The 16,564-nt window shown below is 38.5% G+C and overlaps 1 protein-coding gene and 1 long non-coding RNA gene across 7 annotated transcripts; one reads left to right on the forward strand and one right to left on the reverse strand.

Annotated features, from left to right (window-relative positions):
• The first annotated feature begins 361 nt into the window (after window positions 1-361).
• LOC104607967 (uncharacterized) lies at window positions 362-7,572 on the forward strand. 6 transcript variants are annotated; one of them, XR_737033.2, is made up of 6 exons: window positions 362-494; window positions 765-945; window positions 2,330-2,414; window positions 4,614-4,890; window positions 4,996-5,061; window positions 5,254-7,572. It is a non-coding gene; the product is annotated as an uncharacterized LOC104607967 (long non-coding RNA). The 6 variants fall into 6 exon arrangements; XR_016085411.1 differs by having other exon boundaries at window positions 2,330-4,890; XR_737031.2 differs by lacking the exon at window positions 2,330-2,414.
• Window positions 7,573-10,754: 3,182 nt separating this feature from the next.
• Window positions 10,755-12,703, reverse strand: LOC104607968 (protein JINGUBANG-like). The gene has a single exon (XM_010273767.3). The coding sequence runs from the start codon at window positions 12,209-12,211 to the stop codon at window positions 10,904-10,906; it is 1,308 nt and encodes a 435-aa protein (XP_010272069.1). The 5' UTR covers window positions 12,212-12,703; the 3' UTR covers window positions 10,755-10,903.
• Window positions 12,704-16,564: the final 3,861 nt, after the last annotated feature.

Here is a 16,564-nt window from a genome sequence, read left to right on the forward strand (position 1 = left end):
ATTCGAATATTAATTTTTAATATCCATCATATATCGAATCGAATTTGAATATCGACTTTTCTAATCGGATTTGAATTCGGATATTACTTAATCTGATTCGAATTTGATTTATAGATTAAAATATTGGTCAATGTTAACCCCTATTTCTAAACATTGACTTTATATCGTTATATGATACTGTTAAAATATATTAACCTATGAATTTATTGGAGGCTGGATCGGGCTAGGATGGGCCTGAGGTATTGGGCTCAGGCTGACTCAGAAACTTAAGTCCAAGGTTAAAAATTTTCGGGCCGGACTAAAATATCACCCCTAGTACAAGGAAACACACGGAAGATAATAGATCGTTGATGCATGATGTATACAAGGTCTTGGAGCGGGTACTGGGTACCATATGGTCCATATCGTTGGCCTTCTGCAGCTCTGCTTTTAAAAGTTTCAGACGGCATTCATGGAAGCCGTCGTGCTCTCGAAGATGGCAATCTATTCATGCGGTAAGTTCGTTATGCTTTTATTGCGTTCTTTCGTCAAATATAGTTGGTGACGATAGGAACTTCAACAGTGTTAACTGGCGTATGTTTTCAACTATCCCCTACCTTGAAACACTTTATTCCCGCTACCGCTAGAAAGAACAAATTTCCCTTTTGTTGATGCTGTTCTAGGGTAGAACCAGACCACATTTCTACCAATTTCGTTTTTGAAGACGCAGCAATGTCATAGAAAGACATGTCGATGGCTCACTTGTTCGTCTCTTCATGTAATAGCCTCAAGCGTGTTGCTATTGGCAGCGGCCCTGGCCTCCTCGGATTAATTATTGCTACTGACTGCCCAGGTTATTTTTCTCATGGAGTATTGATTAAATGATTATAATTTGTAACTTTGGCAAAGCATCACACCAGTGCTATTCTTGATTGAGAAGAGATCATTGAATTGATATTTCTAGAGGTGAGTTTTTTACTGTCCTGTATAATTTTCATTTAGCATATTTTATTGAAGGTTTATATATTGCTATTGTTTTTCTTTGAAGGGTATAAGTTTTGATTGTCTAATGTGGGTATCTAAAATTTTGCGTTTTTCCAAGGTTGGAAAGTTGCCCTTTTTCAGTCGATGAATAAGCATTGCCTTTTCTTGGAGCATGCTGTTGGTATACTGGCATTACGAGTCTTGTTTCTCTATTACTTTTATTACTACTACTATCTTTTATGTAGTGGCAGAGTAACCCTTAAGAGGACACCTGGGTTGTCCTTCTAAGCTATAACTGCTGGACGGGGACTTCTCTTCTGGCACCGCTAAGAATCGTGTGCATTATAATCTGTTATCTTGGTTTATGCAAGTAAGAATCCTGTCTCTGGCAGTGGAGACTCACTTCATCCTACCAATTCCAAAGGCAAAGTCTCAATTTATAGTTTTAGCTTAAGAGAGGGAAGCCTATTTTACCCTTCTGAATCCTTGGGAAATGGTTTTGATGGAGGGGTAAGGGGTTATCAATTGTGACAAACTCTTTGATGGTTGAACACACAAATGATAAACCATTGAAGTAATAGATGATATATTGCTAAGCTCATGAACTTTACCACTTGGAGGGGTTAGATGCAGATTATTTGAATAGTTTGTGAATAATGTTCAGGTTGATGTTTAATTTTTCATGATCATCATTAATTTGGAATCATGTACTCCACTTAGAAGAAAAGACACCTAAATGTCCTTATTTAAAGAAAGAAAGGTAAATGCTCATACAACTTGCCAGTTTGATCGATTTTATTAGTTTGTTGTGACTTTTATGAAAGTTTCTCTCTCTGCTGAAAAATTCCTTTTTGTAAAGTTACTTCCCAACTTGAAGAGTATCAAAGCTGTTCCTTCAACTAGTGGAAGATATGGTATTGCACATAAGTCCTGGATGGGTAGATTTAATTGAATCCATAATGTCTAGTCCAACAAGAATATATGCATTGCATCCATCACAGCTCCCTTGCAGCCGAGAAGCAGGTCAATATATGTTACATATCCATAAATTGAGATGACCAAAAATTTCTCTCTCCCCATGCTAGGACTTACAAGTAATTGGACCAGCCAATTTTGTAGAAAACAGCCTATGTAGACTAGATTGTTAGTTGTTGGGCAGATCTAAATCACATCTCCGATTAGTATTAGCTTTTACTCTTTACTAGTCCTTATCCTTTGAGAATAAAATAGTTTATCTTATCTTTTCCACATTTTATGCCATTGTAAAAGAAGAAAGAAACAAATAAAAAATGAAGTGGGAATTATTGCGATGTCGAAAGGTATTGTTAAGAATTACTTTATGTAATGATTGTCTTATTTCTACTAGGAAGTAAAAAGAAAAAAGATCAATTACCATGATCTTGGAAAGGGGCCTTCTTGAAGAAATGATAGCTTATCATGTACAACAAAGGGTAAGCTTTCTAATAAACTTATAGCTTTGTTTTCAAAGGGAAGTTGTAGAGTTTAGCTACAACAAGAACTGGAATCTATCTAGATGAAATACTTCAAACCTATTACTACAAATCAATTAGATTCATTACTACAAATCAATTAGGTGTATCAAGGATTGAAGCTTACTCATATTTATGTGGACTCGTTTGATTTACAACTATATATTATACAATGCCATTTTGTTTTTCTATCTCCATGGTGGCTTTTTCTTGAGGTCCTTATAATTTGACATTTGTGGATTTGCTAGTGAGCCAAATTTAGCAAATACATTGCGTTTGGTGACATGGACACAGTTTTTTAAGGTGCTGAACTGAGGCTAGGCAATAGACGGCACCTTGTCGCCTAGTTGCCTAGCTGGGCACCTAGGCGTCACCTAGGACGATGGAATTTTTTGAATAAAAACCATGAGTCCTAGGATAACTGCCTAGGTTCCATAGCAAGTAGCAACCATCTTTCACTATTAATTGTATATCATCTTCATAAAAAATGTATAAACTTCATTTAAACATAGAAAATTAACATATAAAGAATAGAAGAAAAAAAAGAAAATCAGTATGTGTTGATGGACAAAATTTTGAGTTCTTCCATGCTTATTATTCAAGGGTTCAAGACGGTATGCATCCCGATTCAGCCTTAACAGATAAGAAAAATAAAAGAAAAAACGAAACTAGTATTTTAACTCAAACTAAATAATTTAGTTTAATAATGTTTGTTTTATTATTACAACCTTAGAAAGTTAAGAATACAAAAGTATCCAAAAGCACTGTGTAAAAAATATCTTGGAGACTAAATGAGGCGACCCTCCATGAGTGCTTTATTGCCTAGGCATTATTTTTCATGTTAAGCTACCTTGATATTATTTGATTATCATAATTAGGTAGTATATCCTAGAGGTAGTCAATATTTTACATGACAGTGGGTTGTTCTTGTATCATTTGGTGTAGCAATAGCAGACATGCCTTTGCTTTGTAATTTGTTTTTCATTTTGTTTATAGTAGCATGTTTGTGTTTTATTGGTTGATAGTAGCACGTTTGGGGTAGCATAATAAGCATGTACTCACCATGTGGACTAATTGACACCAAATAACCTAGACATACAATGAAGTTTGGTTTTAAATTTGATTACTAGCATGTTCATGACTTATTTGGAGTCATAAGAAAGTGTTGTGACCATGTGAACTCATCAAAATCAAATCACCCAAGCATGCACTCATTGGGTGATTTGGTTTTTCCTTGATAAATAGCATATTAGTTTTTTATTGAATGGTCACAAGAAAGTATTGTCACCAGGTGAACACATCACATGGTGAGTGTTTGATTTGCTCATAGTTATAAACAAAAGGTACAGAATTTGTATCAGGTAGGAATGTAAATCATAGTTACAAACAAAGACATGCAAAACTGAACCAGATGCAAAATTTATTTCTGGTTTTTGCTCTTCAACCAAACACAGCCAAACTGTTTGCTGTCTGTTTAGAGTTTTGCAAGAAAATCATGAACTTTCATATTAATGATGGGAAAGTACCTAGGATCCAAACCTGTCTATGGCGATTTCAAACAGACAAAATTGATGGCTGTGTTGCAAGAACTGAGGGTCTTAGATAAATTTCTATGTTACAAAGATTTGGTGGCAGAATGGGATTCTAGGGTAATTGTGAGATGGCTTAAGCATAATTGTACGCTTCATAGATATAAAGGTATCCTATAAGGAAGGTAAAAGGACTGGATGGGGAGCTGAGAGTAGCTTTTAATTGGATTCAAAGATCAGCCAATAAGCTTGATAATGTTCTGGCAAGACAAGGAGTGATCAGGAGTCTACTATGTTGGGGGGAGGGGGGAAGGGAGTGGAATCATTTCACTAGTAAGCTAAAAAATGGAAAACAGGGGTGGATGATACATGCTAGCCTGACCACAAGGGTTCTTGGCAACTCATGATTTTATGCCATTCTTTTATCTAAACATTAATAAAATTTCATTTTTTACTGCTAAAAAGACTTGCCTATTTTTTGTGATGCCCTGGTTTCACACAATTGAACTCTTTACTGTGTCAAGATGGAAATGCCATTTTTTATCATGTTTTACTCTGATTTACCATAAAATATGAACTGAGTTTATTAATAGTTCTTTACTATTGACGGATGTCCTATACTTTTTTCCAGGAGGAAATTTTCTTTTTAGTGGGCAGATGGGCTACATTGATGGGGGTAACCCTCCCCACCAACCTTGAAGCCACCCAATCCCTGGTGAAAGTGGGATTCAATCCCAAGTCTCCCCCACAACCAGAAAGCCACCTGGTACCTTCTTTCCAGGAGAAAATTAAGTGGGCAGGAAGAAGCAGTTCACTTGATGGGGGCTTCCATGTTATAAATATGCTCAGTAGGGTCTTAACTGTTTCTGATATTCCCAGTTTTGACCTATCATTTCTTTGTTATAATGGTATAATTTTCTGCAGCGAAAATGCATTTTAATTTCAAAATGGTATCATCGTTCTTTGATATATGCCAAGTAAAGAATATAACTGAAAAGTGTTTTTCATTGCAGTAACTGGGAACTGGTTTTTCAATTAAACAATCCCATGATTCAGCAACTTTTGCACCAGGGTCCCAGGTCAGTCCTTTGTGTGTTTGTATGATGTTTGCTCAAATTAACTATTTGTGACCTATATTGCCTAAAGGCCCTAAACTATTCTATCAGAAGCTTTCTGCAAACTTTTAAGGGATGACTTATACATCCATTACTAGTTTGAGGTCATGGCTTCATTCATTCTAGTACAACCAATATATCTTCTGCTGTATGCAGGGGAATCACATAGTCCACGTGGACAACAAACTGCTATTGTTTGCTTAAAATGTTATCCTACTCCAAGGAAGTATCCTCAACAGCCTGGTATACCAACAAAGGTACCTCTGTAAATGATTTCCATTTTCCTGACTAATATTTGTTTCAATTTCATTGTTTACTTGGAACCTTGAAATGGGCAAGAGTAGATTAGAAAACGTTCTCAATCAAATTGTTATTTAAATTTACTAACAATTTGCCTGATCATGCGGGACTGGGCTTTACTAGGTTTAGTGCTTCTCGTGCTTCTTAATGAGTTACCTAATACAGTTGATTTTGCCATGGAGATGCTTTTTGTCAATTACCTTTCCAAGGATGATGTCTAAGGTTGATAATATGGACAGGGGACTGGGGCTGTTGTGTTTTTTGGGGTCTAGTGTCTGAATTCCCCTCCCCCTCCTTTTTATGTTTTTTTTTTTTTTTTTGTTATTGCATTTTTCTCCCTTTTATTAGATTCATCAATCAATGAGGGAAAGGAAAACATTATCAGCTACAATCCCCTTGTAATTTGAATATCACTTGGGAACATCCAGCAGTAGGAACCGGACTTAGTGATTACAGATTTTAGTTTTGCTACATCCATCCTTTCCAATAACTGGAAGAAAGAAAGAAAATAAAAGTTGGTATTGATCCAAAAAAAAGTTGGAGATGATTGTCTAACCATTTTAAATGTCACTATAGTTTTTCTATGTCTTGGCTGCTTCATAGATTTTCTGTTTTCCTGTTGTCTTCTTTGTTTCTTCCCAACAAATCCCTACGACCCTATCCAAGGAAGGAGTGGGGAATTAATTAGTGTAGCTGAATGGCTAATTATAGTCATGACTCATGACCTGGGGATTGCTCCCCCTCAAAACCTCTAGTTCATAACCCAGTACTCATTTTGTTAAAACATAAACTCTTTTGATAGGGCAACCAGTATTGTGTGAGCTGGGCACAATCTTTCTCCATTTCATATAGAAATCATAAAGATATCCAAACCAAACAACACAAATTTGAACATAAACAATCACTTTTATGATAATATAATACGAGTGGGAATAAAATAATACACGGTTGGAGGAACATGCCAACTTGCCACGTAGTAGATTAAACCTTAAGTTTGCTTCGAATTGTATATTAGAAAAAAAAAACTGTTCATTAATAAAGTTCTCAATTGTCATACTGATTACAGAGGGAAGAAATAAAATATATTTATCCAACATCAATAAATAAGTTATTTAATATAATTGCAATGTGCCTAAATCTAATTTTAGTACAAAAGTTAGAAAAAATAAAAGATGGAAACAATAAAGGGCTTCATTTGAAAATTTATGTCACCTCAATAGCAATTATGGACTTCAAAATATTATTTGGTTGGTCAATAATTCTATTTAATTAAATTGGGAAATGTGCTAAGTTGAGCAACTCTTTTGTTTGTAATAAGGAAGAAAGATTTCCTATGACCACCGTTGCAGGACACTGCGGAGTCGGAGACCTCCCAATGAAATGTGAACATGCCAATGTTTTAAACCAAACTCCAGTTGATTTATTGTTTTACTTTTTATTTTTTATTCCAAATACCGGTGTGTTCAAATGCGTCCTGATTGTCCTACGACCAAATGAGATCTTTGTAATAAAAGATGGAGAAAAGATGTATTGGCTATAAACTAAGAAACTGACTAAATCGTAGCTTGATCATCGATCATCCAAAGAATCGAGACAATGGTCCGTTTGGTTGTCGAGAAATAATGGAATGAGAAAGGAATATATTTTTTCCCAATATTTGCATCCAGTGTTTGTTTTCTGAGAAATAGTATAATCAGAATTCATTTTCCTGTGCTTATTTTCTAAGAAACAAAACGATCTGGAAGATGCTTATTCAAGAAAGCATGAGCAAAGGCCCATAACACTACAGACCGAAGGGGCAGGGGAATAAGTAGATCAAATATCCATAACGATATATCTGGAAAAGAGAGGGAGCTCTTACCTTCCCGCAGTTGAATGGAAATACTTGAACCCTACAGACAAAAAAAAAAGTGGATAAGCACATGTACATAGATCTGTAGAAAACATAGCTTGATAACGTCGGAAACAATGGCGTTTAGTTAGCGAATGACCGTGTATTACAACTGATGGGAAAGAGAGTGACAAAGCCAAAAGGGGGAAGAAAATAATTTCCAGGGTTTAGGAGTTATAGATCTGGCCTTACCTTGGTCGAGACAGCCCGACCGTTGTCGAGATGTTGAGATAGTGAGATGACGACTCCAGTCATAGTCGAGACAGCCCGATATTTTTTTTTCTTAGGGCTTGTTCGTTTGCTTTGAAGTCAGACATTTGAAAGTGTAATAATTACATTAAGAGGTATATTGGTATTGGTGAATTTTTTTTCCTCTGAACTCTGAATGCAGAGAATGTTGTTCTGAATTTTGAATTTTGAATTCTGAAAACTATCAAATATCCATTTTGACCCTATATATGAGAATTTGTGTTTGTCTTTTTGGGGGTATCATTGGAAAACAAAAAATTGTATGGTTGCACTTGAAAATATAAGAGATAAGAAGAAACAAACAACCAATTTTCTCTTAAAGTTAAAAGATTCCTCTTAAGAGATAAGAGTTAAGAGGAAACGAACAAGCCCTTAGTGTTTTCTCTTTCTCACTAGGGTCGCACCATATTAGCGTGACCCCACATCTTAACTTTTGAGAAACTGCATACCACATTTTCGCATCCCATCAAAACAACCAAACGTGTAAAAGTGGAAATTCCCATCCCAGTCATAGCAACCAAATGCACCATAAGGGTTCACATGGTTTAACGCATTGCGAATTCGCGATCGCTTCCACTTGATTGAGGCGATGAGTGAGAACCGTCTTAGTAATCAAGATTCAAGAACATGTTTGCTATATATTAAATCCACAACTTGTTTGTAGTCTGACATTTGCACAGGGATGGAGACCAGGAAATGAGAAACATAACATCTTGATCAACTGCTTGATATTAAGTTTGCCGGGTGCCACTAAAATATGTTTTTCTAAACATCTTGGTAAGCTTTAATCAACATCAATGCATCATCACTTTACGAAAGAAAGCAAAAACAATCATCTTTAGAGCTAGACAATGAGGGTCCTTGGTGTTTTTTTTGTCAGGCTGTGATGTTAGAGTGAATGAGTGATAGCTCATTTCGGGCTTTTGGCCTATTCAATGTTAGATCCAACAGAGAAGCGACCGTGAAATAATTAGGCGAAGGGTTGTACATAAATTGAATTTCTTGCATCAAGATCTTAGCAACTTGAAGGCTATTTGATTAAGGTGCGTCTTTTCATGCCAAGACAGGTTGAAAAAAGGCCGAAAGCTTCATTTGGAGCTTCTCAAAAATAGCCCGAACCCAACTTCCCATGCCTTTTCGACAGCTAAATCTTTTCCCAACCAAACGGGAAAAGACCAAAATGCATTCTGTCGGACTTCTAAAAAGCTGACAGCCCGTGCGAAAAAACGTGCCAAACGAGGCCAAGGTAAAGGAAGCATGTGGTGACCAACCACAATATGACATACATCCTCGATTATCACTTATAGATTATTGAGGGTATTTCAACAGTCATCCTGGTGGTTTTACATTCGGTACCCTCATTACTTGACACTTTGGCACACTGGTCTTTTTGTTAATACACTTATTTGATAAAGTATTTTTCAAGTAATACTTAGCAGGATAAGTTCGTTTACTTGCATTTTTTAAATCAAATTTATCTAAGTATTTCATTTAATAAGGGCATTTTTTATGAAAAAATTTACAATATTTAGGTTATGTTTGGTTCCTTGGGTGTTTATTAAAAGATATAGTCACATCAGTGCCACATAAGTGTTGGTGTTTATTAAGCATCAAACCACTGTTTGGTTTCATTTTTTATCAAATAAATACTAAAAAACATAAATTATTTGATTTATGTGTATGAAGCATTTGGGGAAATGTCAAATTCTTGTTTCCCCCAATGTCTCAATGTTTTTTGAAATGAAATGCTTATGTGGCATATTTTATGGAATATTAGTTTGAGGTGAAAAGTAAGAAACATTCAAAGCGGCTGAACCAGCTTAATTGAATCTTCACCTTAGGCTGTTCAGCCCTCTCAAACGGACTTTAAACCATAATATTAGAGATTTGATTTGTTCAAGTGGGTGAGATGGTTAGGGACAAAACACTTCACTTAGATGGGAATAAAGTACTTACGAAAGATCCGAACTTGTCTCCAAAACACTCAGTGAAAATAACAATATTTTGATACATAGATGGCTTTTACGGTTTTACCCAACTTCCCAACAACTTATAACCAATTTCAAAGAACAAGATAATTGGTTCGCATATCTGAGCTCAATCTTGATGAGACTTTAATGCCATTAATCTATTGATTACATACTATGGTTAATAAAATGCAAAAATTAATTACATTGTTATCACCATCCAGAGGAATTTCTAAAATTAATTACTCGGCTTGGATGGTTTGTTATTAGTATTATTTTAATATTTTCTATAAAAATAACAAAACTAGCATGCATATAAGAATTAAGTAATCAATGAAAACAGTAGTCAACGTTTTAATTTTGGGTGATTGATACGCATCGGCTCAATAAATTGAAAAAAAACAAAAAAATAGTAAAGAGGATGACCTTAAGGCTTAGTTTGGAAAGACTATAAATATAAATTCTAGAATGAATAACTTTATATTTTGTATGTATTTGTACTATATATATTTATATTTATACTCATTTTATTCTAATAATAAATTTATGGGCCCTATCGTAAAAGATACACGTCCCATAATTATCGGGAGCATTTTGTTTGAAACAGCTGATCCCTATCCGCCCTGTGGAGGAGTTCAGATGTGTTGCCAACAAATGCTTCCAATAATGTTCCAACTATTCATTACAGTTTCACATTGAGAATATCTCCCCTTCTCAATGTGCAGATGCAGTGGCATGTTGGGTCAATTGTTAGTGTTGATAGCATATCCCTACCCCTCCTGTGGAGGGCAAAGATACATCACATGTACCGAAAAGGGGTCTGGATCACCTGCCAACAATATATATTCCAACATTCTACCAAGGTATGTGCTGTGTTAGATCAAGTTGATAGATGGTTGGAACGTGTTTTGTTGGCAGAATATCGCAACTCACCAAGAGCCTGTATCACCTGCTTTTTGGTAAAGAATCATATGCAATAAGAAATACGAATTGAATGGATATGACTTAAAATTTGTATAAGATGTTACGGAAGTTGTTGGCAAGAGAAGAGAGCACCTTTTCCCCAAACCTCCACCTTCTTTAAGGCTGTGTTTGGGGGAGGGGTGTCTTTTTTAATGGGCATTTTTTGGAAGCTAAAATCTATCCCCCGTCCCCCAAAAATCCCCGGGTTAGCTTTAGAAAAGAAAAAGAAATTCTCTCCTCCAAAGTCCAAACACAGCCTTAAACCCTTTAAAACCACCAAATTAAGGTTGAGGAATGAGGAGAGTACGAATTTCAAATCCCAAGCACACGAAATGTTGATGAGTTAAAAGCCGAGAAAAACCTCGCTCTATTCACTCACTCAACCTCTTTTTTACAGATGGCTCAAGGCAGAAGAATAATTAAAAATTGATACAGACTAGAGAAGGGGAACCAAAAGCTGCCAGACCTTGATATCACAGTCTAAACTGCCACTGTAAAGCTGATAACAAGTAACAGAAGAATTGGTAGTGTTAACATAAGCAGCTGTAGATGCCGTCAAGCACTTGATTGGTCCTCTGTGTCCTTCCAGCACAGCCAAGCAGCTGTAGCTTTTCTCAACACCCCTCCTCCATATCCTAACCGTTTTATCAGCCGAACCGCTGCATACCAAATCTGACACCACCGCCAAGCACAGAATTGCCTTGGTGTGTCCCCTGAGCGCACCCACAACCACCATTTGACCTCCGCCACCACCATCGGCGCCACCGCCGTTCTCTTTCTCCCACACTATGATTGATCGATCACATGCACCGGAATACAACACAGACCCGTCAGTACTGAGTGCTAATGCATTAACGGCGGACTGATGTTTCTCCAGTGTTGCCACCAACGAGTGCTTCTTGTCGGCTGGTAACTTACTCCACACCTTAATTTTCTTGTCGGCCGATCCAGTGAAGACGAACCCATCATTGGACAAGGCCAACGCATTGATCGCGTCGTCGTGCGCGCTCCCTACCGACTCTAAACACTTGAAGTCGGAGGTTCGCCAAATTTTCAACGTCCGATCCCATGAAACGGAGTAGAGCCGTGAGCCATCTCTAGATAGAGCGAGTGCTGAAATGGTGTCGACGTGATGAACCCAGGTGCATCTTTTGTGCCGCCGCACTTGAACATGGTTCTTAGGTGGGAGGAATCGCATAACGCGGTCACTGAGGGTGGGAAGCGTGGCCAACCGCCTGTACCTGTACTTGCCTTGGTGGGTCTCCTCGTTATAAATTCTCCATACACGGATCTTGTGGTCCTGGTGGGCGCTGAATAATTGATCGCCGGAGACCACAAGAGACTTAACTGCGCCCTTGCCGACAGAAACCACGTTGTTGGTCAGAGACGGTTCTTGGGCATCAGCGTCAGCTGCTGCTATGGGTGAGTACCGTGGCCAGACTCGGATCTCTTCGTCAGAGGAGCCGCTGCAAAGGAACTTCCCGGCGAGGACGAGGGAGAAAACGTAAGAGGAATGGCCTTTGAGGGTGGAGATGCATTGACAGTGGGTAGTTGAAGATAGTTCCTGCTGCTGATGATGTTGTAGGCGGTGGTGATGGTGGAAGGATAATTGTGAGGTGAGGGAAGGGACGGACGGTAAGCTGGGCTGAGAAGAGAGAGAGATGGAATCTGAATGAAGGTGATTAGACGGAGATTGTGATTCGTTATACGAATTGCAGGCAAAAGGACATGACACAATTCCCATATTCTCAAGGGTTCAAGCCAGCGAGAGGATGGGAAGAAGAAATTGGGTAAGATATTTAAAAGGGAGAGAAGAAGAGGAATTCTGAGGAGAGTCATAGGAGGTGGGCGCATTTTAGCAAAACAAGTGGATTAGCTAGGAGAGTAGCGTATTTAGGCAAAAAATGGTGTAGGAGTAGTCAGAGTAGAGTAGAGTAGACTAGTCAATTTGGTGAGAGAGTCTCTCTCTCTCTCTTTCTATCTATGGTTCTATTATTCCCAGGGACCAGTTGGAAATCTAGAACAGTAAGATAAAGACGAGTATCCTGATTCCTGAGTACACTAATTCGCTTATACAGAACTCAGAGAAATTATTCAGTTATTTATTATGTGGGCTTTCTTTTTCTGGGCTGGAAAGTTTTTGCTTCACATCAACGAGGGAAATTAAATAGTCGCTAGGCTTATGTTTGCACTTTGCAGAGCAGAGAGGACTGAGGAGGAAACTGGTGGCTGCCATGAGAGGGCTCCATCTAGATGGGCATTCCCATGAAAAGGGTTTGCTTTTGAGGATATACATGAATATTATTTTCTATTTATTCATTGAAATGATACAACAGGAGGCCTTACTTCACCCACTACAGTTTCTTTTCAAGTCTCGGCTATGTTTGGTTTGATAGAAAAAGTAGAGAAAAAAAAGAGAAAGGTAGAAAAACCTTTATAAACATAACCTAATTGACAAAATGCCGGACAATAAAATGTCATTAACTCTTTGCACTAATTTTTCTTATTTCTTAAGTTTTGGAAGTAGCTGGACAGAAATTGAATAAACAAAATTGCCCAGTAGACACTTCCATTTGAAATTTTTTTCTCCCAGGATTGTTTTCAAAGATTCTGGTCCTCATTTAGGGGTGCAATTTGCAAGTGGTATTTCAATTTAATCCTATTAAGGGTGATCCGAATTCGATCCATTTATAATTGGATCAAATCTGATCCCATCCCTATTCGATTCGGTTTGATTTAAATATTTAAAATTTATGTTGTATCTATAAGTAGAGTTGGTCTTTGAATGTTATATGTTATGTTTTTACTAAATTGTCATAGGTTTAAGTTCCATATAATTCATTTTATTAATAATACATAACATTTTGATTATTTTTAGTCTAATTTATTTACACTGTTTCATATTCGATTGCATTCCAAATTCGATTCAAAATTGAGACATCCGATACATAAGATACTATTCGAATTTGAATATAAGCAAATCAAATTTGTATCTACCTATATCCAATTTGATTTGGTCTGCAGCCTATCCACATTCTCTAATTATAAGGGAAAACTTAGTGCCTGTTTGGCAAGTCTTTTTGAGAAGATCTATTACAAGATCTGATAGTTAAAAGACAGGGTGAGCTTTTGCAAATCAATCTTGGAAGATCAAAGATTGTTTGGTTGAAATATTTTTCATATATCTCAATAAAGACTACAAAAGCTAGAAGACCGTTTGGTAATGTGATGAAAACATGTGTTATGTATATATGAATGCCTTGTGTATGGGCCAATAAACCTTTCACTTAACATGTGGGACCCACAACTTGGGCTTACATACCATTGGTAGACATGTATGTGGGGCCCACATACATTTTACATGGTGGGCTTGACATACCATTGGTGGGCATGCATGTGGGGTCCATGTGTGGATATGTATGTGGGGCCCACATACATTTTTGGGATTATAACAAATAAGGGCAACTTTAGGGCCCTAATATCAATAAAAGAAATACTTTCAAAAATAGGTTAACTTTTTAAAAATAATTAAGGGCAAAAACACTGTTCATCTTCTTCCTCTTGCAATCTATTCATCAGTGTCGTCGTTGCCTCTGGCAGTGTCTCCGCCTATCTCCGCCCACCTTTGCCTCTGCCTCCGACGGCACTGGTGGTCATTCCTCTGCCTAATGCCGTCACCTCCGCCCACCAACGCCGCCACCACCACCTATGCCTCTGCCCACCTCCAGCAACGTTGCCGGAGGCGGAGGCAGAGGTGGCAGCGTTGACCAGAGGAATGACCACTAGTGCCGCCGCCACCACCTCTGCCTCCACCCACCTCCAGCAATGTTGCCGGAGGCGGAGGTGGTGGCATTAGGCAGAGGAATGACCACCAGCACCGCCGCCTCTGCCTCCGCCCACCTCCGACAATGTTGCCAGAGGTGGAGGTGGAGGTGGGTGAAGATATGCGGAGGCGTTGTCGAAGGCAGGCGGCGGCAGACGGAGGCGCTGATGAATAGATTGCAAGAGGAAGAAGATGAACAATGTTTTTGCCCTAAATTGATATTATTTTTAAAAAGTTGACCTATTTTTGAAACTTTTTAAAAATATTACTTTTATTGATATTAGGTCCCAAAAGTTGCCCTTATTTGCTATAATCCCTACATTTTTCAAGGTGGGCCCACTTTTCTTTGGTGGACATGTATGTGGGTCTCACGTACATTTTACAAAGTGGGCCCAACATACCATTGGTGGACATGCATGTAGGGTCCATGTGTGGACATGTATATGGGGTCCATGTGTGGACATGTACGTGGGGCCCACATACATTTTACAAGGTGGGCCCGACATACCATTGGTGGACATGCATGTGGGGTTCATGTGTGGATATGTATGTAGGGCCCACATACATTTTTCAAGGTGGGCCCGACATACCATTGGTGGACATGCATGTGGGGTCCATGTGTGGACATGCATGTGGGGCCCATGTACATTTTACAGGGTGGGCCCGACATACCATTGGTGGATATGCATGTGGGGCCCACATACATTTTACAACTTGGGCCCCACATGCTATTGGTGGACATGCATGTGTGGACATGTATGTGGGTCCACATACATTTTTTCAAGTTGGGCCCCACATACCATTGGTAGGTCCCACTTATACATTCAAATAGTTTTTTATGGAAAGAACCTATTTTCTCCCAATCGTGTGCATCATGCCACACGTTTGAAAAAGACGGGGCACTAAAAGATTGTAAAAGCTTCATTTGAAGCTTCTTGAAAAAACCCAAATACGGGCTGCTAGCGTCTTTTATGGGCTGGAGCTTTTTTCCAATAGATCTTTTCATTGTCAAATAGGAAAAACCCATAATTCAGGGTTTCGGGCTTCTAAACAGCCCGAAGCCCACGCGGGAAGACTTGCAAAACGCGGCCTTAATGTGTCCATATGAATAATTCTATCTCCCTCACAAGTGCACACACACACACACACACACACATGCAACATAAACATAACTGATGGTGTGCAATCTGATTGCTCCTAATTAGATGGAAGCTCGGATGTCAGTTGCTTAGGTGGCCGATAGAACTGTAAGACAAGTAAGATCAGAGAACTCGGGGTGGCTAACCCGGTGTGGTCATTCCGATGCTTAAATTAATAGCTAATGTATACGAGCTATAAGTTTTTGAGAGTAATAGCTAGTAAGCAGTAAACCGCGCATACCTTGTACAACTGGAGTAGACACCCTTATATAGGTGATCTTCTATAGATCTCACGAAACACCTCCGAGATCCTTGGCACGCGCCGTTAGGAGTCCGTTCCGCCTCGAGAAATAGATATCGTGCTAATCGATAAAGCTTATCGAGTCCGTCCAATCTAGGCAGGATGAGGATAAGACCTAAAGGCGTGCGACGTGATCCCATAAAGCTCGGAATCAATTGGCTAGCTACTAGATGTTGACTACGTGTCACCTAGGTAATTTGGGGCACCTCAAGCTGTTCGGACCTCGGTCTTGGCCAAGGTGACCGAGATACCCGAAGTGACCTGTCCTACTAAAGTGGCTGGAAGTACTGACTCATGTCCAATCATCAGGTCGTATCCGCTAGGTCGGGACAAATCACCCCTCATCAATAACTATTGTAATGCTGTTTTCGGTCTCAATATTTGGCAGATGTATATTAGTTGACTTCAACAATCAAAGAACTTTCCACCAATTTGTGAACTTTTCAGAAGAAAAAACGGATGTTTCGTTTCCTTTCGCAAATGTGGAATTCTCAACGTCGTGCTATCAATATCCCACCTATTGTTTTTCCAAAGGAACTTTGATAAAGAGAAAACTCCCCACATCCATAAATTTCAAACTTCATGGTGATCGTCAGGAACTTTATTTCGATTCTCTGGTGGACTGTTGAACCACAGCAAGCCATTAGCCACACACAAATAATCTTTGGAACCCGCCATTATCATATTCCATTCTTTTCTTTCAACATTTTCTGCATCTTTCACATTCAAGTTCCCAAGGCTCAACGGCTCTTTTCATGCATAGATCAGAGAAGATATAGAAGATAAAATATCCTGGGTAATTACGTCCATCTGGTCAAATTATGTGAAGGACTT

Source organism: Nelumbo nucifera, chromosome 4 (genome assembly GCF_055504915.1).
Source record: "Nelumbo nucifera cultivar China Antique chromosome 4, China Antique-T2T, whole genome shotgun sequence".
Taxonomy (NCBI): Eukaryota; Viridiplantae; Streptophyta; class Magnoliopsida; order Proteales; family Nelumbonaceae; genus Nelumbo; species Nelumbo nucifera.

Coding starts and splice junctions, on each gene's coding strand:
- LOC104607968 (XM_010273767.3), bottom strand. CDS start 12,211: ATGGGAATTGTGTCATGTCCTTTTGCCTGCAATTCGTATAACGAATCA.